This window comes from Beta vulgaris, chromosome 1 (assembly GCF_026745355.1).
Source record: "Beta vulgaris subsp. vulgaris cultivar EL10 chromosome 1, EL10.2, whole genome shotgun sequence".
Taxonomy (NCBI): Eukaryota; Viridiplantae; Streptophyta; class Magnoliopsida; order Caryophyllales; family Amaranthaceae; genus Beta; species Beta vulgaris.
The window spans coordinates 37,853,947-37,881,158 of record NC_079202.1 but is presented as its reverse complement, the minus strand read 5'-3'; the positions used below and the strand labels follow the sequence as shown (position 1 = coordinate 37,881,158).

Here is a 27,212-nt window from a genome sequence, read left to right as displayed (position 1 = left end):
TGCTCGCGATAGTAATTTTTCCTTCCAACCTTGGAGTTTCTTCCAAATTCTATTAAGGAGTGAATCAAAAATAACTTTCTTCGATCGTCCTGTAATAGATGGGATACCAAGATATTTCTCATGCTTGTCAACCTGCCGCATTCCCAGTATTCCCATAAGAGTATCTTTTTGCACAACATTTACCCCTTTACTAAAAGAGACTTCCGACTTTTCATAATTAATTTTCTGCCCGGATGCCAATTCATATGTGTTGAGAATATCAACTATTTCTGAGCATTCCTGTCTGGTGGCTCTTGTAAAGAGAAGATTGTCATCTGCAAAAAGAAGGTGGGAAATTTCCGGTCCACTACGGCTAGCTTTAGCACATGAATCAACTTAATCTGAGCTTTTCTCTGAATCATCTTAGAAAATATATCAGCAACCAGAATAAAAAGATAAGGTGAAAGGGGGTCACCTTGGCGGAGCCCTCTGGTAGGAACTACGGAACCACATACACCTCCATTAATAATGAAGGAATAAGAAACTGACGAAACACAACACAATACTAGATTCACCCATCTACCATCAAATCCCATGGTGAGAAGCATCTTTCTAAGAAAACCCCATTCAACTCTATCGTAGGACATTTAAATTGAACATCAGTTTTTTGAGAAAATAAAATATAAAGATAGTTTTTCTACCCAATTAATTTTATTTTCTACTTCATTTGTTATCACACGTTATCGCACGCATTACGTGCATGTAAGACTAGTATCTCTATATGATATGGGTCGAGTGATTGAGAATTATGGTGAGGTCGGGGTTATGTTGGTGTGTAGTTGATTTAATTTAACTTGGATATGTTTTTTTTAATAAGAATGTGGTGTGAAATGTGAAAAGTTTTATTAATATTATTGTGGAATTGATGATTTAGACCAGTCCTTTTACATTCTCTAGTTGATTTTGTGGGTGTTAGGATTGGGAAGGAAATTAAATAAATGATACAAATTTGTTGAAAATTGATATAAAAGTGGTTAATAATGATATTATTTCTCTTATAAATGATAAGAAACATATCAATAAAGACATGAAACATACATAAAATGAGTTGAAATTAAGCAATTTCGAAATGACGTTAAGTAGAACTCATAATGATATAAAATATACCAACGATGACATGAAACATATTTTAAAATGACATGAACAACATCAAAATAATATAAAACTAATCAACAATTACATGAAAGAGTGTCATAAATGACATGGATCAAAACTCTATATGATATAAAAATTAGCAACCAGCCAACCATGATATGAAACTTAAAAATGACATAAGTAAGTTCCCAAACGATACTCCTTCCGTTTTCTTTAATTGATACACCTTACTGATATATTTCATCTACTAAAAGACTAAATTAGGGTGCGGAAATTAACATAAATAAAGGATAGTATTGAGTAGATTTCCAATAAAGAATTTAATCCCCACGAATATCACAATAAGGGTTGGATAGGCTTTTATGTGAATTCTATACATAATTTAATCACCAAGAATAACATAAAAGGTTCGAATTGTTTGATTAGCATAAAGGCAAAGCCACCAACTAAACAAGATAAAACTAGATAGTGATTAGGTGAATCACGATACAGGCAACGCCACCATGAAAAACACACTAAGGGTTTGAATGCGTAAAGGCTAAGCCACCAGCAATCAATGGTTTTTTTTTTTTGTGTTTGCACACTTAAGTTTTAACAAAACTTAAATAGTTCACTCTCATTAATTGTATTGTTAATGGTCGAAAATAGCCTTTAAATAGGCGTTACAAAGACCTAATTATACTAGGACTAGAAAGCATAGAAGATAACTAATAAACTAAAAGATAAACTAATTAACTGAAACTCCTAACTAGCTTAAAACAAGTAAAACCATCCCAATTAGGATAGTAAGACCCTGTAAGCAAAAGACTGCTACTATTACTAGAATTCTAACTAAACTATAGTTCTAATTCTAATTCAATTAGGAATCCTAATCCAACTAGGATTTGGATTACTAATCCAACTAGAATTAGGATTACAACTTATACTCCTAATACAACTAGGAGTTCTATGAATGACATGAAGCAAATTTAAAAATGACATGACAAAGTTTCAAAATGATATTAAACACACCAACAATGACATGAATGGTGAAAGAGTTTACAAATAACATGAAACAATTATATTGGTTTGCACATGTGAAATTTTGGTACATAATAAGCTATGATGTAACATGTAACACCTAAGAGATGCCTCTTTTTCTTAGGAAAATTTCCACTGATACGCTCTTATTCTTGAAAATTCTAATGATAGATTCAACTTTTTTTTCTTCTAATTGCCATGACTCAATTTTCCTATTTACCCAAATGTAGCATTGATGGGGCTTAAACATTAATTTCTTTTTTAATTTTGATACTTATATTATGTTTTGCTTAAACCTTACCAACCATGATTTATTTAGGTCAAAGAGTAGGTCAATGTTAATATTGATCAATCCTGACATATCTTCGTATATTGTATATTGTTAGTAGTATAAATACTCTTCATATGCTTTTCTAATAAAGTGAATTTTTTTTGTTATTAAGTTAAAAGTCTTGACCTAAATAAATCATGCATGGTTAGTACGGCTTAGACAAAATTTAATAGAAGTATCAAAACTAAATATGGAATTAACATTTAAGCCTATAATGCTACAATTGGGTAAGTTAGGAAAATTGAGGCCTAACAATAAAAAGAAAAAAAGTTAAATCTACCATTTAAAATTTCTCAAGAATAAAATCATATCGTTAGGAATTTCCCTTTCTTTTATAATTGATTCCACCATGCATATACAAATTACAATAATTTCAAATGATATTTTCTAATTTGTTTCCGACATAACTTCTGTTTTTGTAAAGATCGAATAGTTCTATTTTTCAAAGTTAAAAAGAAAACCAATGCATGCATGCTATCTTTTTAAGTGATAGGTAAAGACTGTAAAACTACTACTCTATAAGACTACAAGCCACTGAAAACTACTAATCCAGTAATAGCAAGATCCATATATATTTGTCACCATAAAGATAGCCTTCACTACTCAAAATAAAAAGCCAAAGCAACAAATCCACTCTCCTTAAATTTTGAAATAGTAATTTTGACCACAAAAATAAAGCAACTATTGTTTTAATCTACACTTGTTATCCTTCTTTTTTGCTTTTGGGACAAGATAACGAGTTATTGTGTAGTGGTAAACCCCACTAATGTCTCTTCCACGTCTTATAAATCCCCATAATTAGAAGGCGTGTGTTCACCATACTCATTTAATAAACTCACTTCATCTTCTCTATTACTAATAAACTCGATCCTTTTTATTATTTTCTTCTGTTCACCTCATAAAACATGAAAACTAATAAACAAAAACCCTTTACTTCTAATACATTAGATGAAGAAAACCAAGACCAAGTTAATGATAAAAACAACGACTTCAACTACACAAAACGTTCACAGTGGCTTAGGGCAGCCGTCCTTGGAGCCAACGACGGACTCGTTTCAACAGCATCACTTATGATGGGAGTTGGTGCAGTGAAGCAAGACGTTAAAGCCATGATCCTCACCGGGTTTGCGGGCCTGGTGGGTGGGGCTTGCAGCATGGCCATCGGCGAGTACGTATCCGTGTACTCGCAGGTGGACATCGAGGTGGCTCAGTTGAAAAGAGATAAATTGAAGAATGGAGAAATACAGGAAGGTTGTGAAGAGGAGGAAGAGTTGCCTAACCCATTGCAGGCAGCATTAGCCTCAGCATTTGCCTTCTCGGTGGGTGCTTTGGTCCCACTGTTGGCGGCGTCGTTTATAAAGGATTACAAGGTGAGGCTTGCAGTGGTAGCGGCAGCTGTAACGTTGGCGCTGTTGGTGTTTGGGTGGTTAGGGGCAGTTTTAGGGAAAGCACCGGGTCTAAAAGCTTCTTTGAGGGTTTTGGTGGGTGGTTGGCTTGCTATGGCTATCACCTTTGGGGCAACCAAGTTGGTTGGGTCAGATAGGTTTTGATATTGAGCAAGTATTGGGTGATTGACTAATTGGACTCCATGTCTTCTATCCAAGAATATATGCACCATTTCTATTTGTATAATTAATTGGTGGATTATAGTAATGATAATAAGCAATAAAAAATATAGAAGTGGTGAAATAATTACTAGTATTTGACAGACAAACAATCTCCACTGGGGTGAGAAGGTGCTATAGCACATCAAACTTCGTTCTTTAAATTACCTTTGAGTTAATAAAATCAGCAATTTACTGTGAGATTGTAATATACAAGAACTAGAACGAAGAATTTAAGATTTAATGTTTTTTAGGATTTTATTTTAATATTGTAGGTGTAAGGAAATGTAGCACATATGGTCGAACTCAAGAAGGTGCAAGATTAAATACTACTTGATTTTAGAATAGGAAATAGTCACACAATTTATGAAGAATAGCCTGTAAACTAAAGGCTAAACTAATGACGATATATAGCAAACTATATGAATATGATAATTAAAACACTAGAATTAAGTATCACCGCTAATATAAATTGATCAAAATAATACCCCACATACCAGTTATTCGATTAAAGCTTAGGCGAGATTGACATTCCCTTATGACTCAGTAATAAAGCACAGATGCGAATGGAAACTAAATACCCGGTCATTCCTCAATACCTAGAACTCACTTTCATGATAGCAAAAAAGGCCTAACAGACATGCATGTTTTCTATTTTAATGGCGTACACACATAATTAGAATCTTTAACAACCAATGTCAAATAATTCCCAATTCTAGTTCTCACCTATTTTCATGGGAGAATTTATATCAATAATATGATTATCTAAATGAAGACCCAACTTTATTTGGTGAAACCGAATAAATAAAATAATAATTTAGCATCGAACAAATCTTACTAATTTCAACTCCAACAACTTTCGTTGATAATATAAAACTAGAGCTAAATCAGGTGCACAATTGACAATAACAACAATCTTTTCAAACCCTAAATATATAATTCAATAACATGGGCATCAGAGAAGAATTTACATGATCAATCCATACTTGGGCTCAACTCAATCCTAGATAAAAAAGATTACTCACTAATCATGACAATAAAAGCAATAAACATAATGGAAAACATAATTAAAATAATAATAAAGAGAAGATGAGAGAACAAAACTTGATTGAATTGAAGATGTATATGAAAGCTTGAATGATGAATCTCCAAATTAGCAATAGAAAATAAACTAGGGCATAAACTAGGGAGAAAACTAGAGAGGAAAAATAACGTGATATTGAAAAGTGAGTAGTAGATGTCATCCTCTAATTAGAAAACCTCTAATATATATGTAACACCCCGATAATTCTCTCTTTCTAGAAAACACTTTTATAACAAATCTAGAGAATTACCCAGGCATTATCGCCCGTGTGATAACGTTTCGGCTTACTCAGAATTTTGCAGCGGAAAACTTAATAAAACAAACTCAACTTTATTAAACTTATGAAATGAAAATCAAACAATGTTTGAACTGAAACACACCAACTTAAAGCTAATGTTTGAAATATAAATTCCTAGAAACAACTTAAATACGACTAATGTCACAAAAGCCTCTCCATTCCAGATTTCCCAATGGTATGCATCTTCGAACCTGTAATGTCAATGCTTTCTTGACTCTGCTCCCCCGAAGGATCACCACAGGATCAATAGGCAAAGCCATGATCACAAACACAGACAAGCACGTAATCAGCAAAGCTGAGTACTACATATCAGACACAAATAATCCTAAGCATGATACTACAAACATAACTTGTAGGAATAAATAATAACATAAGTAAATAACACTCTACAGACAACTTTTACTGAACTACACTTGACCCACTTTTTATTACTTTAATGGAATAGTTATTGGACGAGTTGACCAACCAAAAATAGGAAATACGGTCATGACTCCGTAAACCAGAATGACCTACGATATCGAGGAACCTTTGAACTAAAGAGGAATGGTGATAATCCAACCCTCGAAGATACATATCACGGCGGACTATGTACCCCAACCCTTAGTGTCCAACTCTAGACGTGCACCAGTCTAAAGTCTATAACTTATTCTCGTTTCACTTTACGTTAATATATTTATTACTTGTGTTGACACCACACAACCAAATAACACATAATTCAATAATCACATAATCATAACAACATTCTTTTTATCTTTGAATTAACAAGTGATCAAACTTATCAATCAAGACTCCTTTTATTTTTCTTTTTATCCTTTGTTGAACCTAGCCAACAAAATCCGTACCTTTAATAGGTATAATCCATACTTACCAAATAAGATCCACGGTTCTTATAAGATAAATGATAATCTCCAAGAAATCTATGTAACACATGATTTCAACTTACTTAAATTAATCCACTTACGAATTAATACCAAAACTGAAATTATTGTTTGCATCAAACTTCCATACAAACAAGTCATACTCATACATATTCTCATTTACATGAGCACACAGGCAAAGTAACATGTAAAGCAATTATAGTAAATCATATACATGACAACAAGGTCCTATACATGATACTAATAAATAAAACATCCCTAAGGCATGTTTCTAAACCATATAGCACGTAGACTATGTACGTACCTTGTATAAACGCAACGGTAGGCCACTTTTATGCTCTAAAAGTCCCCTACATGAAATTCTCCGCCTAGAACAAAATAAAATAATCAAGTAAATACTTGAACTAAAAAAAATACAGCAACTTTAAAAACGTCCCAAACCCTTTTAAACGTCTTTAAAAATCGTTTTTATAATTTAAACTCTCGTTTATTTTTAATCCCTAGTATAGATACAACTATTCTAGTGATTAAAAAACCATTAAAAACCTTAAAATATAACTTTCTGAATTTCCAGCATTATAAAATTTTCTAAACCTTCTGAAAATATTTTAAATGCATATAAAAATCGTATTCCAATCAAAATTCATATTCATACTTTAAATATACGATTTCTAGTGATTTAAAACCCTAAAAATCACATCTTTCATGATTAAAACTAAAAATAATAAATCTGAAATTTTTCTTTTATCATATGAAACCGAAATAATTTTTCATAATAAATAATAATCAAATATAATCATGTAAATAGAAATAAAATAACAATAAAAATTAGACTTTAATGGAATCTTAAAGGAGAAGTAAAGAAAACAACCAAACAAAAGGAGGAAGAGCGCGCCGGACTGAGGACAGCAGCAAGGACCGGCGGCAGCAGGTTTTCGGCTTCAAGAAATATTTGTGACGTTTCTTGTTCAACAAGAAACGTTACTTAGCGAAGAAGAAACGATTTTTGAGAGAAAATAGAACTCACGCACAAAGAAGGAGAGAGAGAGAAAATGTCGAGTGGAGAGAGAAATTCGAATCACGTGCAAGGAAGAGAGAGAAAATAGAGTGTAGGGCAAAATATTTGGGTTTTTAGGATATTTAAATAGGCTAATCCTATTGGGCTTAGGAAAAGGAATTTCAATAATTAAAACTTTGATGACTAACAAGATGGGCTTATTAGGACTTTAGTCATCAAATATCCTTTCCCTTTTTATTACTTTTGGGCTTTCGATTCCATTAAGTTTCTTTTCAAATTGCTTTTAATAATTAAACTCTTATTTAAAACACGCTTAATTAAAATATTACAAATTTTATTAAGCTAAGAAAAATATTTTTAGTTGACTTTTAAAATAGTCAACCCTTTTTAAAAGTCAAATCATTTTCCAAACTCATTTGGATTTAAATATAATACATAAATACTTAATATATTTATGAAAATCCTTTAAAAATGTGGGGGATTACAGTCTACCCCCCTTAAAAGAAGTTTCGTCCCGAAACTTAACACAAAACCCTCTGCTTTCGAAAGTTTGAACTCATCATTTCAAAATCTTTGAAGAAGGTAGTGCTCTCGTGCACTTTCCCATTTTTAAAACACTTGTGTACTTATGAACACTTTTCTTATGCGGAGACTCTACTTCTTTTGCACTAACATGTGCAAATTGCCCAACATAGGCATACATATACATGAAAATCTCATAAAAATAGACAAAAAGCGCGAAATTTATCGCATTCTACCCCCTTAAAGAAAACGAGTTACGCCCTCGTAACTCACCTCAAGGAATAGGTCTGGATACTTTTTCTTCATATCCTCTTCGGCTTCCCACGTTGCCTCTTCTGACTCGTGGTTAGACCAAAGAACTTTGACAATATGAACATCCTTGTTACGCGTACTACGCACTTTCCTGTCGAGAATCTTGACAGGTCTTTCCTCATAAGTGAGGCTACTATCTATCTGACTCTTCAGGCTCTAACACATGGCGCTCATCAGGGATATAGCGCTTCAATTGGGATATATGAAACACATCATGCATCTTTCAAACCCATTGGCAATGCCAATCTATAAGCTACTTTCCCAATGCGCTCCAAAATCTCATATGGGCCTACATATTTAGCACTCAGCTTGCCCTTTTTCCCAAATCTCATAACGCCTTTGGTGGTGATACTTTCAGGAATACTTTATCACCTACAGCGAACTCATCTTCGCGCCGTTTTAAGTCTGCATAACTCTTCTGCCTATCTTGCGCAGCTTGAATTCGAGCCTGAATCAATCTAACGTTCTTGACGGTCTCCTCAATGAATTCGTCCCCAAAACTACATTCTCACTATAGTCATTCCAGCAAATGGGACTTCTACACTTCCGTCCATATAACGCCTCAAAAGGTGCCATCTTATACTCGCATGGTAACTATTATTGTAAGAGAACTCAATAAATCTAATTGGTCCTCCCAACTCCTTGAAAATCTATAGCACAAGCTCGCAACATTACTTCCATAGTTTGGTTAGTCCTCTCAGTCTGACCATCGGTCGCAGGGTGAAAGGCGGTACTCATCTTTAATGTTGTCCCAAGGTTTGATTGGACCTTTTTCCAAAACTTTGATAGAAATCTAGAGTCACGGTCTGAAATAATGTCCTTTGGAACTCCGTGCAATCTCACTACATGCTTGATATAGGTTGTAGCGAGTTGCTTCTTCTTCCATGTCTCCTTAATAGGTATGAAAACAGCGGACTTGGTCAGTCTATCCACTATAACCCAAATGGTATCATTTCCACTCCTCGACTTGGGTAAGGCAGTCACAAAGTCCATAGAAATCGAATCCCACTTCCATCCAGGAACCTCTAGTGGTTGGACTTTCCCCATGGGTCTCTTATGGTCTATCTTCACTTTCTGACAGGTTAGACACTTAGACACATACTCAGCTACCTCTCGCTTCATGTTCGGCCACCAATAAATCACCTTAAGACATACAGTCTTGTCACCCCCAGGGTGCACGGAATATGGAGTGTTATGCCCCTCATCCATAAGACGTCGTTTTAGGTCGTTGCACTTCTGTGGTACACACCATCTCCCTTTAAACCTTAGACTCCCATCATCATGAATCTTGAAGTCTACTTCCTTACCTTGCTTCATTTTCTCTTTAATCTTATCTAGATGCTCATCCCCAGCTTGACCCTCAATGATCTCATCGAAAACTGACACTCCCAAAGAAAGATTACTGAGTCTAGCCTCACTTTCCCCAGGATTTAAAATTTCTAGGTTCAACCTTTGCATATCTCTACACAACTCCTCAGGGACTATCAAAGCACTCAAGCTATGACTCGATTTCCACTCAAGGCGTCAGCAACCACATTTGCTTTCCCCTCATGATACTGGATGTCTAGATCATAATCCTTAATCAACTCTAGCCATTCTTTTGCCTCATATTCAAGTCTTTTTGGGTAAATATGTACTTCAAGCTCTTATGGTCTGTAATATCTTGCAAGTTGCCCATAAAGATAATGTCTCCAAATCTTCAATGCAAACACTATGGCAGCTAACTCTAGATCATGGGTAGGGTAATTAGCCTCATAAGGTTTCAATTGACGCGACGCATAAGCTATTACCTTACCATTCTGTTGAACACACAACCCAAACCATTCTTTCGAAGCATCACTATAGACCTCAAATCCCTCATTCCCATCAGGTAGGGTTAAGACAGGTGCAGTGGTTAAACGATCCTTCAAGATCTGAAAGCTTCCTCACACTTCTCATTCCACTCAAACTTGGACTCCTTTTTCATTAAATTGTCATAGGTCTTGCTATCTTCGAGAAATCCTCACAAATCTCCTATAATAGCCAGCTAAACCCAAGAAACTTCTAATGTCAGTCACACTCTTTGGAGTTGGCCACTCACTCACAGCTTGAATCTTAGCAGGATCTACAGAGACTCCTTCCTTAGACACAAAATGACCCAAGAATGCTACTTTCTCCAAACGAAACTCACACTTAGAGAACTTGGCATATAGTTGGTTCTTCCTCAAGGTTTCCAAGATAGTCCTCAAATGTTCATCATGCTCGGTTTCATTCCTCGAATATATCAAAATGTCATCAATGAAAACCACTACGAACTTATCTAAAAACTCATGAAAGATTCTATTCATCAAGTCCATAAATATAGCAGGAGCATTGTTAACCCAAATGGCATTACAGTGAACTCGTAGTGACCATAACGCGTTCTAAAGGCAGTCTTAGGTACATCCTTATCAGCTACCCTCAATTGTGATATCCTGAACGTAAGTCAATCTTCGAGAACACTCGCTCCATTAATTGATCGAATAGGTCATCTATTCTAGGCAAAGGGTACTTGTTCTTAATGGTAACATTATTCAACTCCCTATAGTCGATACATAACCTCATACTCCCATCCTTTTTCTTCACGAACAAAACAGGAGCTCCCCAAGGCGATGCACTAGGTCTGATATAACCCTTATCCAAAAGTTCTTGCAATTGTGTCTTTAACTCACTCATCTCAGGAGGTGCCATTCTATAAGGTGCCTTAGATATAGGTGCAGTTCCAGGAACTAAGTCTATGGTAAACTCAACAGCTCTTGCAGGCGGCATACCTGAAATTTCACTGGAAATACGTCCATAAACTCATTCACTATTGGAACATCCTCAAGTTTAACTCACTTCTTTACTCACATCTTGCACGCTACAGAAAAACAGCTCACACCCCTTTCTCATCAACTTCTGCACTTGCAGAGCAGAGATCACCCAAAGTTTTTAGGTTTCCCAAATCGTCTATATGAGGTAAATTTTCCCGAAGGGTTTCTCAACACTACTTTCTGGACTTCACAATCGATCCTGGCCTTGTAATGACTCAACCAGTTCATCCCAAGAATCACATCTAAATCTCCTAAGTTAAACTCGATCAAATCGGATGGAAAGACACTCCCTCCTATCTTCAAAGGTAAGTTCTTAATTAACTTAGTACACTTAACGACTTCCCCAGTAGGAATACTAACAGACAAGTCAATTGACTCATACTCCACCAATCCCAGACTCTTTAAAACAGAAGGCGAAATAAAAGAATAAGTAGCCCCCGAATCGAATAACATTTTAACGAAAACTGAGTTAATAGAGAAATTACCAGTTACCACATCCGCAGATCTCTCTGCCTCGTTATGACTCATCACGAACACTTTTCCTGCAGGTTTATTCTGGGTAGGATTATCATTAGCAGCAGGCCTACTATGGTTCCCTTGGTTATTCTGACCTCCAGGCTTAGGACCCTGGTTCCCTATTTGATTAGACCCTGGTCTAGCCTGATTACCGTTTCCCTGAATCTTTAGATCTTTCCCGTGCTTGGCGTAGCACTCAAACTCTCTATGACCCTTCTTCTGGCAATAAGACAGATCACTGGTTCTCCCTTACAGTCCTTCCCAGGATGGTTTTTGTTGCACACTTACAATGTATACCCTTCAGGTCTACCCTGACTACGGTTGTTCCTGGTTGTTCTTCCTTGGAAATTCCCATTTCCATTTCGGTTTTTCTTAAAGTTACTTTGGTTCTCTCCCAGTACTAACCTCCTTTCTCTTCTCACCAACTATTCCAGCCTTCTTATCTCTTCTCGATTGCAAACCATAAATATGAGAAGCTCTCCCATACACTACATCTAAGGATGTAAAGGTCTCACCCCCTAATCCCAGCTGGATTTCATCAGTCAACCCCTGTTCGAACCTCTGAGCCTTAAGCTCCTCAGTAGCTACCACCTCAGGTGCAAACCTAGACAGGGTTATAAACTTACTATAGTATTCAGAAATAGTCATACTACCCATTCTAAGGTTGATGAACTCTTGGGCTTTCTGCTTTCTCATGAAGGCAGGGTAAAACTTTCCTCTCAGCCAATCACAAAGGCTTCCCAATTGAATCCCTCAGCAGCACTCAATCTAGCCCCATTTTCTCTCCACCACAAGTCAGCCTCATCCTTTAGGTATAAAACAGCTTGTCCTACTCTCATATCAGCAGGGCAATTTACTACCTCAAACAACTTTTCAAATTCCCTAATCCAGTTTTCTAGGAAAGTAGGGTCAGCTTGTCCCTTAAAGTAAGGTGGTTTCACTTTGGACAGTCTTTCAAACATTTCTCCAGCAGTCTCTGGACGTTCGACCTTGTCCTGGTTCAGTTTCTCCGCCAAGAGGCGAATAGCATCAGCTAGTTCAGTGTTGTTAGCCATTCTACTTCGGGACCTGAAAGTAATATAACTCTACTCAGGTTCCAGAAAACTTTTATAGTCATCTAAGCAAGACAATACTTGATTTGATCACTAAAGATCGCCTCAACATACAATTTCACTAAGTTTCAACATGGAATGTTCACTAATATTCACACCGTTGTTCACGCAAAATAAATTCATAGTCATATGAATTTAAGCAAGAAAATCGAAATCACATAATGAAAATAAAAAAAAATAAGTTATTATGGATGGCTCTTCAAAACAAGTTAGCTACTACTGATCGTTTGAGTAAATGGAATATTCCTTGTGATCAGACTTGCAGTTTATGTGGAAATGCAGATGAAACCTCTCAACATCTCTTCTTTGAGTGTGTTTATGCTGCTGATATTTGGGCTCAGGTTTGCCAGAAGAGTCACACACCTAGTACTATTGGGGACTTTGCTAGGCAGAAAAGAGTTGCTATCACAAAGGCTCATGGTAGGAGTAGAAGTGCTAGAATCTACATCAAATGTATTACTGAAACCCTTTATGCTGTTTGGAAACAGAGGAATAATAAAATATTTACTGGAAGTTGTGTTCCTGTTCAGCAGGTGGTCAAAGATGTGTTGTTTAATGTTGCTTGTTCCTGTTCAGACCAAGATAGAATGTATCTTCTTAGATAGTTCAGTCTTGTTTAGCTCACTGCCTGTGTGCAGATTTCATTCTGATTCCCATCTTCTGAGCTTGTTCAGAGGTGGTGTGTAATGGTTGCCTGGTTGTATTCTCCTTACCATATTTTTTTTGGTAGTTAATAAAAATTTTGAATTGCCAAAAAAAATTGGAAGTGAAGGTTGAGTTATTTAAAAACCGCCTTAGTTATTTATGTCAACTAGAAGTAATCATGACAATTGGACCAATGGTTATAATTAAAACGGCAATTTAAACAAAAACTACCTTTTTGCAGTTGGTGACTCTTGAACTACCAAAGATAAACCGCTCAAACGGATCTCCTTTCCTTCCTTATGTCCCCTTCGGAATTTTTTCTATAAACTGACAAGAGCAAAGACTTATCTTATGATTTTTTGATTTCCTAATGATTTAGACAGAGTTTCTTTGTTAATTTAAGAAATTTTTTACAATTGTCTCATGGGCTTTGTGTCACCCCAATTCAACAATTGGGGGCAAACTGTTATGGCTGAATTTTTTACAGGTTGACATTGACGCAACGACGCAATGACTCGATGACATGATGCCATATGGCATAGTGACGAAGAAACTCAGACCCGAAGACGCAGCAAATGATGTGAGATTTGAAGCTGAAGCATTAAATGAGTAACGGTCCGGCTAAATAAGGGAAGAGTTTAACAAGCCATAAATTCAGCCGTTGAGGAGCGTGAGTCAAGACGTTGGAGCATAAGTGAAGGAGATCACCGTGATTTAAGCACAAAAATCAATGTAATAATGAGGAGATTTATTTTTGTATTCGTTGGGGAAAAGCCAAAGAAAAGAGAAGGCATATAAAAGAGAGAGGGAGGTCACTGTCATGTTTTTTACGCAACATTGTGAGAAAGACACTAGAGTGAACTAAGCATTCTTGTAAACGACAATCAGTCACGAAGAAAGATAGTGAACTATATTAGTTTGGTGGATCTCCAACCACCCGCGGTTTTTTACCCATCTTCATTGGGGTTTTCCGCGTCACCATTTTTGTGGGTTCATCCCTTTGACTCCCCTTTGCATTCTTTTGTCGCATCGACTTTAACATCATCTGGTTGACACGTCCCACAAACTTCAATTTCATCATAAGTGATAAATTTTAGCATAAACACAACACATGACCACGACAAATAAAAATATTTAAATTTCTTGGGCTCTCAGATCTTATAACAAGTTTTAAGAAACTGTTATCAGAAGAATTATCGTCGAGCACTTGATTCCATCAACATCACAAAATGTAATAATGTAAATGAGCCACAAAGCATTGTGCAGGTGACAATTCCTAAGCTCATATAAAATGTCTTTGGCACTCAAATGTGTATCATATTCTTAATTAGATGCCTAGAAAAAGTGTCGCCTCACAAAGCTAGGGGAAACAAATACATAATAATTTTGGAGTCGAGAGTCTATAATACGGGTAAAATTCTGTCAAAGATAATATCAAACCAGCAAAGTAGCACCATCCTACAAACACCACAACAATCACCACAATCAAAGAAACATAACATGGGCATCAACAAAAAAGAGAGCAAATGAATCTTGGAATAGAATCAAAGTCAATATCACTAGGTTCAGCTAGAACTCCAACATCAAGAGTTCCTTCATCCTCAATTAGGTAATAACTGGAAAGCCAACTTTGACAAGTAACTAAAGCTTCAACATTTTTAGGCAACAAACACGAAAGATACTTAGTCAAAATCAGCATATTACAACAAAAAATAAATAAATAAAAGATATATATGAACTTCCGAAACAAAAATAAACCAGAATTTTAGAATATCTTGAAAACTCATACTCCCAAAAACAAAAATAAGCATAATCATGAATTAATAAAAGGTACAATCATAGATCCTGTTGGATTTATCAGCATATACATAAAACAAAAATTAGATTAACCTTCACATGATAGTATAAGAATTCGAAACTGAAACCAAAAAAAAAAAAAAATCAGCATATACATAAAACAAAACAAAATTCTATATTTCTCAATTTCACATGAACCGAACTCGAAATAAAAAAAAAAAACAAACAAAAGAAGTTCATCTTACATAAAACGAAAAAGATCAAGAAAAGCAAATGAAAAAATTAGACATGTCACCTAAAATAAAAAAGATATAAAAAAAAAAAGAAAATAAAAGAATCAGACATCTTACATAAAATAAAAAAGATAAAAAAAAGGAAATGAAGCAAACCTTAGAAAAACAGTCGAACGAGGAGAGAGAGAAACACCGGCGAGATTTTATGTTTTCCGGCGAGATTTTTATGCTATCCGACAAGATCTTTACGCTTTTTGGCAAGATCTTTACGTTTTCCGGCGAGATTTGTCGCGAGATCTTTAAATTTTCGGTGAGAAAGAAACGAAACCAGTGAGAACTCAAGAACATAAAATGCTTTCCAGCGAGATATATAAGTGTTCCGACGAGAAAGAGACGAAACCAGTGAGAACTCAAGAGCAGAAAATGCTTTTCGGCGAGATATATTTATGTTTCCGGTGAGAGAGTGAAGGAATGAAGAAGTTAAGAGGTGTCACTAATGAGAGAATATGAAGCAATGAACAATTGAAGAGATGAGATGAGACTTGAGGGGCGTCGTTGGTGAGAGAGAGAAAAGAGTGAATGGAAATCAGATGAGAGAGAGAGGCGCCGTTGTGAGAAGAATCAGAGATAAGATAAGAGAGATCACAAATGAGAGTTAAGTTTAGGGTTTCCTTTTAGGGTTTAGTTTTTATAGTGGGTGCTTTAGGATTGTTTCAAACCGTTGGGTTAGATCTAACGATTATGATAGAAAGAGAGGAGAGATTAGGTTTCTGAAAATGAAGGGAGATTGGAACATTTTAGCCCGTTGGATCAACAAGATTTTTTCACTCTTACGAATCAAAGGGTAAAATTTAGGATCCATGTCTTTGTTTTTATGCCAATGAGATTTGAGAAATGATAATATTTATCGATTATGGCAAAAAAATTATTGAATAACCAATTAATGATATATTGTTGTTATTATTATTATTATTTTTTTTTTATTATTATTATTATTATTATTATTATTATTATTACTACTACTACTATTATTATTATTATCATTATTATTATTATTATTATTATTATTATTATAATTATTATTATTATAATAATAATAATAATTATTATTATTATCATCATCATCATGTTATTTTATTATTATTATTTCAAATCGTAATGCGTACCACAATCGAGTTATTTATATTTTATATAAATCTAGTAGTTGATCGTATATTCGTAGTTAATATATAATTCTCGTTATATTATCGGTAGTTATACTATTAGAGCATATTAAGAGTTGATACTCCTCATACTCGTTAAAAATCAATCACGTATCAGCTATAATGGTTCCAATATTATTATCATACTAATATATTTAAGCCTATTGATAAAATAGTTTCTTTATAGTCACATATATATACAAAGTGAAGAGAATACCATAAATACTATATTAGTATTAAACTATAGTATAGCAAATAAACAATTGACTTAAATAATCTTATAACTTATAAAGACATGGGAGTATTATGGTTGTTAATCTTATACTAGTATTAAACTATCTATATGGTTGGTAACAAGTTACTATTTAGTAACTAGTAAGTACTTGTTGACTATTTTACTTATGGTTGTTACTTGTTAACAATTAACTTATTGATGTTACTTTTTAATATGATAAGTTAGCTTTCATAGGGGATAATGATTTAGGGATATAATTTATTATTATTAACATTGTGCAACATATGAACCCTCGTTATAATCACTTAGGCCTCATACGAACCGTCGTTTTAAACATATAAATGTATGATTATCAGTTGTTATAGTATTATAACATATTAAGAGTCCTTATACTAATTTATAATCAATACAGTATTAGATTGGTTTTGCAATTATTTTGATACCAATCTTATATTAAAATGATTCAACATATTCATAAATAGTTTGTTTATACTTTATAGTATATAATATAGTCACAACATAATACATATATACCGTTTATGTCTGTTATTATTATTGCTATTATCATCATTCTTGCTACTATTACTATTACTATTTTGTTGTTATTGTCATTGTTAGTATTCCTCTTCGTATTTGTGTTACTATAATAATAAATCATTTATATAAAGTTTGGAATTGATCTTCTACTCGTTATTATTGTCGTTGGTTATAATATATAATGTTAAAACATATGAAAAGTCGCTATACTCCTGTACTCACTAGAGTGGTTTAATTTTACGCAGATGATTAGTCGAAATAAGACTTGACTAAGAGAATACACTAAACATCACGGTAATCAATATAGTGTTTTTATTGGTTTTTCGTTATCACCCATATATTTATCGCACACACACATATGTATATATATATATGTCGATCTTAATTAATACTTTTTATTAATATGATTCGTTTACAAAATCCATAACAAAATCAAGATGACCTGACCAGGAGTTACCAAAAGTTGAATTGAAGTTCAATAGCGAATGGACCTGATGTTTCACAATGATCGAACTAAGGTCATTACTAATTCAACCCGAGTACACTTGTCTCAACTCAAGCGCGCATCCTAAATATGACTTGCGCAAATAAAAAATGTCTACTGACGATCATACCCGAGAATGGATTGACTTGTAAATGGAACGTTCAAACCTGTCCGGTACCCGAGTATCACATGATTCAAGTGTGTTTGACCCAGTTGAACAAAATCTGACCAATCACAACTTGGGACACTGATTGTCAGAATCTTGACCTGTCTGGGTCTTACTTGGTTTGCCGTGGGTATACCCACAACCTGTTTGAGAACCTGTTTTGACACTACTAAAGGTGGTCCAAAGTCCAAACTACATATTGCATATTTGCATTGCATATCTTTAATCTTTTATTTACCTTTATAAATGAACCGCTTGTAACAAATTAACAAGCTTCAAATTTTAATTAGATTATTTAAAATTCTTACTCGTATGAACAACCTTTAGTCCTTTACTCTCTTGATTAAATAGCTGAATATACACAAATTTTATGTAACATGAAAGCAGTTGTATTTTAGACACGAAAGTTTTTAAAAGGAGAAACTTAAGCTTCCAGTGATTTCTGAACTTCATTAGTTCGGAAACTGACTTAAGTTTTAGAAAATGAAAACTTATCAGAAAGACAAAACCTTATGATAATACGAAAAGTTCCAATGCCTCACAGACTTATAGTATGTAATTACCAATCGTTCTTGATTAAATAGCTGAATGTACACAAATTTTATGTAACATGAAAGCAGTTGTATTTTAGACACGAAAGTTTTTAAAGGAGAAACTTAAGCTTCCAGTGATTTCTGAACTTCATTAGTTCGGAAACTGACTTAAGTTTTAGAAAATGAAAACTTATCAGAAAGACAAAACCTCATGATAATACGAAAAGTTCCAATGCCTCACAGACTTATAGTATGTAATTACCAATCGTTGTTGATTAATAAACCAAAGGTGACAACCATAGCCACCCAACTCCATAACAAAACCCTCAAAACAGCTCTACACCCCGGCGAGCCATCCAAAAATGCTCCTACCCACCCAAACACCGCAAGAACGACGCTTATGGGACCTTCCACTACCCCAAGCGTGACATGATAATCCTCCATGAGCAATGTCACTAGCAAGGGCACCATGGCTCCTACCGAGAAAGCCGATGCCGCCGCTACAGCAGCTCGTAGAGGGTCCCTCCTTTCACCAACGTCGTTTTCGAGGGTGGACTCGACGGTGATGAACTCACCCATAGCCATGCTACAAGCCCCCGCCACGAGGCCAATGAACCCGGTTATGATCATTGCGTTGATGTCTTGACTTACGGCGCCCATCCCCAGCATGAGCGATGCTGTAGAAACTAACCCATCGTTGGCAGAGAAAATCGCGGGGTGCAGCCATTGAGACACTTTTGAGTCATCCAAGTTCTCTTCTTCTGTTTCATGTTGGCTTATATGTTCATTATCGTTGATGAATATGGTAACGGTGGGAGTATTTTGTTTTTGTTCCGCCATTATTTGGTGATGACAAGATGTGAGTATACACGAAGAAGAGTGTGGTGAGCACAAGCTTTGCAAGCAGAGTTATTTATAGAATAATAAAGAGGTAGGATATTAGTGGCATCACCTAACTACGTACCCTGTAAATTGACAAATTGCAATTGTTATTTAGGATCGTTAAGTGCTAAACTCGTCAACAATACTTTACCAATTTATTATCTTGAATTTAGTAACTATCAAATTCGGATATACTTCCTTCGTTTAGAAATCGTTTTATCATTTCATGTTTTCACGCTTGCCAATATATGTTTTTTACCAATAATATATTTGATTCTTAATAAGTGAAATTATTAAAATTTGATATTAAGAAAATATATATTGAGACGCATCTAACAAGATCACACATGACCATATTTTTTTTTACAATATAAATCACCAAAGACAATCAAAGTGTAACATGTGAATAGTAAATACTATGCAAACGGTGCAACTATTTCTAAACGTAGGAAGTATATAATAATAAACATCATTATGTGAAATGTGAAATTCGTTTTATGTCCATGTTGAGCCACTATGGTTTTGATGATGACAAAATAAAGTAATAACTAACAAGGTTTCTAAGTTTTATGTGTGCAAGGTTCAGTGACTAATAATGGTGCTTTCTAAAGATAATAAGTGAAGTTCCTGTGTTGGAACTCCAAGAGAAGAACGAAGTTCCTAAGTGATGATTCATGATTATAGTTCTTGTTCAAACAGTTCCTCAAGGGACAGTTCCTCAAGGGACAGTTCCTCAAGGGACATTTCCTCAAGGTACAGTTCCTCAATGGACAGTTCCACAAGGGACAGTTCCTCAAGGGACAGTTCCTCAAGGAATAGTCTACTGTTCCTCAAGCAACTGTCTGTTGTTCCTCAAGAAACTGTCTGCTATTCCTCAAGGAACTGTCTGCCGTTCCTCAAGGAACTGTCTGCCGTTCCTCAAGGAACTGTCTACTGTTCCTTAAGGAACTATTCACAGTTCCTAAGGAACTATCTGCTGTTCCGTTCCAGATGCATTTGGTTTCACAATTGCTCAAGAACTACCTGCTGCTCAGTTCCTCAGGAACTACCTACTGCTCAGTTCCTCAGGAACTACCTGCTCAGTTCCTCTAGAACTCATTCGTGTTTTAGAGTTCCTTCAAGGAATGGGACGTATTAATCTTCAGAGTTACAGATTTAGAGGGATGACATGAAGTCTAAGTTAAAGAGTATGTACTTAGTGTTACGTAGTGTAAAACTAGTAATTTAATACAACAACTCCCAACATCAGGTTCTTAATTTGGAGACTTGTGCAATAATGATTGGGCTCGAATCCCGATTCTGAACTCTGATCAGCAACCTGTAAAAAGGGACCCACCCTGGAGGTTTGGGTGGTATTTCCCCGTCCGATGCTTAAGTCAGATATATATCAGGGATATGAAGGAACTTTTAGAGAGAAAAAGTAGAGAGAGAGAGAGAGAATTTATGGCAGAATAACAGTACTGTGCTCTGAAAATGTACCTTTCCCCTGATTTCAAGGACTATTTATACTGTTTGAAATGACTGTTGTACCTTGAAGTCACCCTAATTTGGGAGCATCTGATTGGCTAAGCAGTATAATGGTGACACATGGCAGGTACACCTCACCTTTTTGCGGAGAGGTAGACTGCCTTAGCTGGGCCTAAGTACAATTTTTGGGCCAAAAGAGGGGCTTTCGTACACCTTTTCCAGAGATATGTACTTTTAGCCATATAACCTTCTGACCCTGTGTACTTTACCTCCTTGAGCATGCGTCACATGTAGGGCTCTGATGAGGCCACGTGTCATCGTGATAGCCCTTGATCTTTAGGCTACAACATTTGCCCCTTAAAAGAGGAAGTTACTTTTTAGGCGCCAAGACGGTTGATCTTCCTCTTTTAACCGACCTGGAACTGCCCCTTTCTTTTTAAAAAAGAGGCGCCATTTTGCCGGTCTCCACAGGTCAACTTTTCATGGCAACGGTTACTTTTACCGGATGAGGGGGTCACTTTTACCCCTCTATAAATACAGGACTTTATCGCTTCTGAGATCATTTTAACACCGCTGAAAAATTTCTAGAGAGAGAGACTCTGCAATTTTTACTGTGCTTTTAGAGAGAGAAGCAACTCACGTCCGAGCTCTTGCATTCGGCTACTCCGTTCGTCCGAAGCTTCATTCATCTTTCACACTCGTCCGATTCTACAGGTATTTCCTCATTCATTTCTTTTGTGTTTTCAAGCATATTTTACGAAAATGGACTCGTCCTCTTCATCGAACACTCCCGGCCGCTCAGGGGTTGGTACTAACCCTAGAACAGAGGGCCTGTCTTCCTCGGCATCTTCTAGAGTTGGACCTATCTCGGCCGAACATGCATTTTTTTATCTTTAGTCATGGACGGCAAAGTCAGACGACCCAGTCTTAACCTGCGCAGGGTAATATGGCGCGTGTCAAGCAAACGGCTCGTATCAGACGAGGGGTCAACATGTCGGCCTCCAGCTCGAAAAAGGAGGCATCGACTGGACGGATTCCCGCTGATGGAGAGCGAGAAGTCCAGAGTGCTCGTCCTGCAAACCCAAGTCCATCTCCTAAACTCGTCCAGGAGGAACCTGAAGTGCGGGGCTCTCCAGACCCCAACCCGTCCAATACCAGGGCGGCCTCAAATGAGTCGAACGAGGCCGAAACTTTTTCTAATCCGGCTAGTGATTCAGAGCCGTCTACCACTTCTTCTGAAATAAGGCGGCGTCTAGGCCCCTTGTCTGACCCTAGGTATATCTTGGCCGAAAGCGGCTGGACGGATAGGACCTCACCTTGACCACCTTTCTTCAGCCATACCCATGCAGGGGTATCGGTTTGTTCTTCCTGGCCGGGAGGACACTATACTTAGTGCTCCTGCCGGCCATTTCGTTGTTTATCGTCTGGCTTTAGATGCCGGACTGCACTTTCCTTTGCACCCTTTCATCAGCCGCCTTCTTTACTATTACAACATTGGCCTTAACCAACTTGCCCCAAACTCTTGGCAAAACATTTTGACTTTCCTGGCCGTCTGCGAATTTAAGGGCGTCGATCCATCTATGGCCGCCTTTTCTCAAATTCATTACGTTTGTAAGGTTCCTAAGACCATAGATGGGGCCTGGTTTAGCTTCTGCAACCGTCAAGGCTTTATGACATCTTGGGACAAGACGTCCAAGATGCATGCTTGGAAAGCCGAGTTCTTGTTCGTCCAAGCTCCTAACGAAGCGATATTTAGACTTTATCGCTATACTAGCCGGGCTGCTACCAACGCTGGACGATCAGCGTCCTTTCTAGAGCTGGAGAACAGCTCGGCTGAAGAGTTGGTGGAATACATTAGGATTTCAGAGTATTCCATCAACGACATCTCCTTCAAAGGTCCGTCCAACTGGATCCCTTTCAAGGACATGTTTTACAATGACGACTTCCTGGTCGCGGTCGGTTTGCGGCGGGCCGAGGATAGAGGTATACCCTGCAATAATCTCTAAGTAAATGCCTTCGTCCTATGCTTAGAATCTTAACCATGCTTTCTTTTCTTATGCAGACTCAGCCAAAGCGAAACTCATAAAGTCAAGGAAAGGAGACATGAGTTCGTCCAAGTTCGCAGACTCTCTTTGGAAAGAATTTAGCAAAACTGGAGCTGAAAAGAGGACGGATACTCTGGTAAGTATATATTCATTCATCCTAGATTTTTCTGGACGTTTTCCTTCGTCGAAGAGTAGAACGTCCTTGGTTGACTTCTGGACGAACTCGTTCTCCGTGGAGCAGGTCGTCCTAACTTTATTCTGGACGTCTTGCTTCCTCGAAGAGCAGATCGTCCTAACTTTATTCTGGACGCCTTGCTCCCTCGAAGAGCAGATCGTCCTAACTTTAGTCTGGACGCCTTGCTTCTTCGAAGAGCAGAACATTCTGGGATAACTTTAGGACGAGCTCCTTCTTTGGACAGGAGAGCGTCATGAAGTTTCACTCAGACGGTCTCCTGCTTCTTCTGATCATTTTAACTTTTGCTTTTTTCAGAAAAATGCCCCAACGTTTAAAGCGTTGGCGGAGAAACCGGCCGCTAAGAAGAGACCGGCCAATACAAGTGAGGCCCCTCCTCCTAAAAAGGCAAAGGGGTTCAAAGTCAAAAAGAAGAAAACATCTCGGCCAATTCCCAAGGTCGAGATCGAGATTCCGGCCAAGGAAGAGCTTCCCAAGGCTGACGATCTGGCCATGGTGACCTACACCGGTCCTTCCGGCCCTACTACCACCGATCAGCCAAACATGGTCATCGACTTGGATGCGGCTGTGGACGGGTCAGCCTTTTCAGGTTCGGTGGCCAAACTGGTAGGCCAGATGCCGGAGGTATATAGGACGGCCTCCCGTTCTTCTGGTGAGTCTTACTACTCGAATGTCGTTAGAACCTTGCGGGTTGGCGGGCGGCTAATGAGTCCCTCCAACCGTCAGATGGTCGTAATACCCATCAAAAATACTGACGAGTCACCTCTTTCAGATAAGGGAAAGGGCAAAGCTGAAGAAGCTCCGGCCGGCTCTCCAACTCTTTCTGACGACGAGTCTTCGGCCGCTTTTTCGAAGATGAGCTCGGCGGACAGAGAGAAGCTCAAGCTGGAGCTTTTCAAATGCTTCCCTGAAACTTACACTAAGGGTTTGAGGAGAGCCTCATCAGGGCATGTTGGCTGCATGTCTTAACTGGCTGCAGAGGTAACTTTTCTTTAGACGCCTTGAAATTTTATACTTAGATATATTTCTTCAAGTTTGCATCCGCCCTAACACTTCCCGTTTTTCCTTTGACAACTCTTTGCTCGCAGTTTTATGGCCGAACACTGGGCACGACAGCTGAGAAAAGAGAACAAAAAGCTTGTTGTTGACGTTACTAAAGCTGCCGACCATGCCCAGTTATCCATGGCCGAGTGGAAGCTAGCTGCTGCACCAGCAGTCAAAGACAACCTGGGAAAAACGGTCGGCTGAGATGGAGGTCCAAATCAAAAATTATCTCCTCCGGCTGACCAGCCTTTTGGAAGAGAAGGATGCTCTCCAGGAGGAGGGGAATGTGGCCTTGGTAGCCGCGGCGGAACTCAAGAGATAGAACCGCTATCTCCGAGGGAAGGGCCATATGCTGAAATTGGAACTTTCGGCCACCGAGGAAGCGGCCAAGGAGGCTATGAACGAAGCAATCAATACTTCGAAGGCTTGGGCTGTGCAGGCTTTTGAAATGCTAGCCGAGGAGGACGATGTCCCCAGGTATGTTCGCCGGCTAGAATTTCAGGAGAGCCTGTACAAGGCTAACATTAAAGGGGAGGAACCCCCCGTCTTCCAGGAATCTTCAGAAGACGAGGAAGAGGACGGAGCCGAAGCCTAAGACGAAGAGAATCAACATTCCTCTAGAGGCCTAGCTTTCCCCATTCCCCTCTCTCGGCCGTAGGCCTTTTTGCACTTGTAGCTATCTAGTTTAGCTTTGTAATTTTTAGATTAGCTTGTAATCTCTTCTTTATCTATAAAAATTATCTTTCCTCATTTCCAATGCTTTACACTTTCCTGCAATGGACGCCTTGTTTTGATCAAGTATTTATACCTAAGTATAAAAGCAATTCGTCTTAAAAGACTTCGCCTGATCCAATAGCTCTTTTTGGCCGAGTGTATCAAGACATTTATCAGTTGCCTAAACATTAATGCTCAAGTATGAAAGCAATTTGTCATACTCTACTTCGTCTGAACCAATAGCTCTTATTTGGACGAGTAGGTCAGGACGTTCGTCAGATGCCTAAGCAAAAACTTGTGAGTTTATAATCTGCTAAGTTAATAACTTGTTCGGCCTGAACTTTGACAATCATTCGTCATTGGACAAAGACTTAGTTATTTTTAATAAATTATGCCCCTATATGCCCCCCTTCTTGGACGAGGAGGTTTTGATAACCTTCCTTTGTTTCAAGAAGGAGAAAAGCCATAATTTGTTTAATAACTTGGACGTTTTTATGAAGGTGATTGCGACCCGTACATCTTTGTTGAATTATGAAATAACTTGTTCCTTTACTAAGGTTGTTATTTCTAAATTTTGGGCTTTTGGACGGAAAGTAGGATATCTTTACTAAGGCGTCCTAATTCCAGCCGACCTTGTTTAGGAGATGTTTAACTCTTTAAGTAAACGAACGGCCAATTTTATGTACTTATCCATATTAGGATGATAACATGTTGGCCGATCTCCTAATAGAAGGTGTGCTTACTTGCTGCTCTGTTGTATTAGTTAGCTTTGGACGATAGTATATAACTTAAGCAAATAAATCAAACAAAGAGTCATAGGGAAGTAGAGCTGTATTATATGAATTTTGCTTGACGGATAGTCAAGGTACATGTATACATTTCTACTTTTTTGATTGTGATGCATTAAGAGTAGATTACAATTTCTCAAGATACCCTAAACAAAGTATTTTTTCAAAGTATCAGAATTCCACGTCCTAGGAATAGAACGCCCGTCCATGCCTTCCAGACGAAAGGTGCCATTCTGAACTACTTCGATTATTTTGTAGGGTCCTTCCCAGTTAGGAGTGAGCTTTCCTAGCTCCTTAGCTCGGCCGAGTGCTTCCATCTTCCTCAAGACGAGGTCCCCAAGCTTCAACGGACGCCTTGCAACTCTTTTGTTAAACTCCCTTGCCATCCTTAGCTTGTAGAGTTGCATTCTCACCAGTGCATTGCCCCTGACTTCAGGGACTAAATCCAGGGCCGTCCGGAGAGCTGCCCAGTTAGCATCTTCTAAGTACATCATCACCCACAGGGTTGGTTCTTCAATCTCTATAGGAAGGACGGCCTCAGAGCCATATACCAGCATGAATGGAGTTTCTCCCGTGGAGTTCTTGGCCGTTGTCCTTATTGACCATTAGACCAACTACAGTTCTTCAACCCATAATCCTTTAGCATTATCTAACTTCTTTTTGATTCTGGCCGACAAGATCTTATTAAAAGCTTCGACCTGCCCATTGGCTTGTGGATGAGCCACTGCAGCAAAGTGAGCCTTGATCCTTGACGGCCAGCCATTGACGAAGCTTGGGTGTTTCAAATTGCGGTCCATTGTCAAAAACAATTGATTGAGGCATACCAAACCTTGTGATGAGGTTCTTCCAGATGAACCCTTTGACGTCATTGGTGGTTATCCTCTCAGTGCTTCAGCCTCCACCCATTTTGTAAAGTAGTCGACGGCCACTACTACAAACTTCTTTTGGCCGGCCGCAATAGGAAAAGGACCAAGAATATCCATTCCCCATTTAGCAAAGGGAAGAGCAAAGAGGAAAGAGGAAATAGGATTGGGGTTAAGTAATTGGACGGCTTCTGATAGATATTGCCATGCTTTTGACAACTATCACATTTCTTAGCGTAAAGCAAGGCGTCCTACTTCAAGGTCGGCCAGAAATAGCCGGTCCTTAGAGCTTTTTCTCCTAACACCCTCCCCCCAATGTGGGAGGCACATGCTCCTTCATGCGACTCTTTCAAAACGTCCAATCCCTCCTTCCTGCTGATGCACTTAAGAAGAGGCCGGTTGAAGGATCTTTTGTATAGAGTTTCATTCCACAACTCGAACCACTTGTCCCTAGCCTTCACATACTTGGCTTCTGTTATATAATATGAGCACTATAAGAGGGGGGGGGGTGAATTATAGTGAGAGAATTAGCTCTACTTTTTGCAGAATTAAAAGTAAACTTAGGAACAAACAATGGGAACACGAGAGATTTTACGAGGAAAAACTTCCTAGGCCTAGTAGGAAGAAACAACCTCGACCACAAGGGATTTTAAACAACTTTCCACTATAATAGGCCAAAACAACTCTGATTACAACCTATTACTTTTCTCTCGATTCTCAACTT

At 37.6% G+C, this 27,212-nt stretch overlaps 3 protein-coding genes across 3 annotated transcripts; 2 read left to right on the top strand and 1 right to left on the bottom strand.

Moving 5' to 3' along the window:
- The first annotated feature begins 3,289 nt into the window (after nucleotides 1-3,289).
- On the top strand, nucleotides 3,290-4,350 carry LOC104895690 (vacuolar iron transporter homolog 3). The gene has a single exon (XM_010682264.4). It carries the CDS (start codon nucleotides 3,391-3,393, stop codon nucleotides 4,033-4,035), a length of 645 nt encoding a protein of 214 aa, XP_010680566.2. The 5' UTR covers nucleotides 3,290-3,390; the 3' UTR covers nucleotides 4,036-4,350.
- An 8,501-nt stretch (nucleotides 4,351-12,851) lies between these two features.
- LOC125492792 (uncharacterized) lies at nucleotides 12,852-13,265 on the top strand. The gene has a single exon (XM_048635514.1). The coding sequence runs from the start codon at nucleotides 12,852-12,854 to the stop codon at nucleotides 13,263-13,265; it is 414 nt and encodes a 137-aa protein (XP_048491471.1).
- A 5,324-nt stretch (nucleotides 13,266-18,589) lies between these two features.
- Nucleotides 18,590-19,350, bottom strand: LOC125491643 (vacuolar iron transporter homolog 4-like). Its single transcript, XM_048633718.2, has one exon. The coding sequence runs from the start codon at nucleotides 19,330-19,332 to the stop codon at nucleotides 18,751-18,753; it is 582 nt and encodes a 193-aa protein (XP_048489675.1). The 5' UTR covers nucleotides 19,333-19,350; the 3' UTR covers nucleotides 18,590-18,750.
- Nucleotides 19,351-27,212: the final 7,862 nt, after the last annotated feature.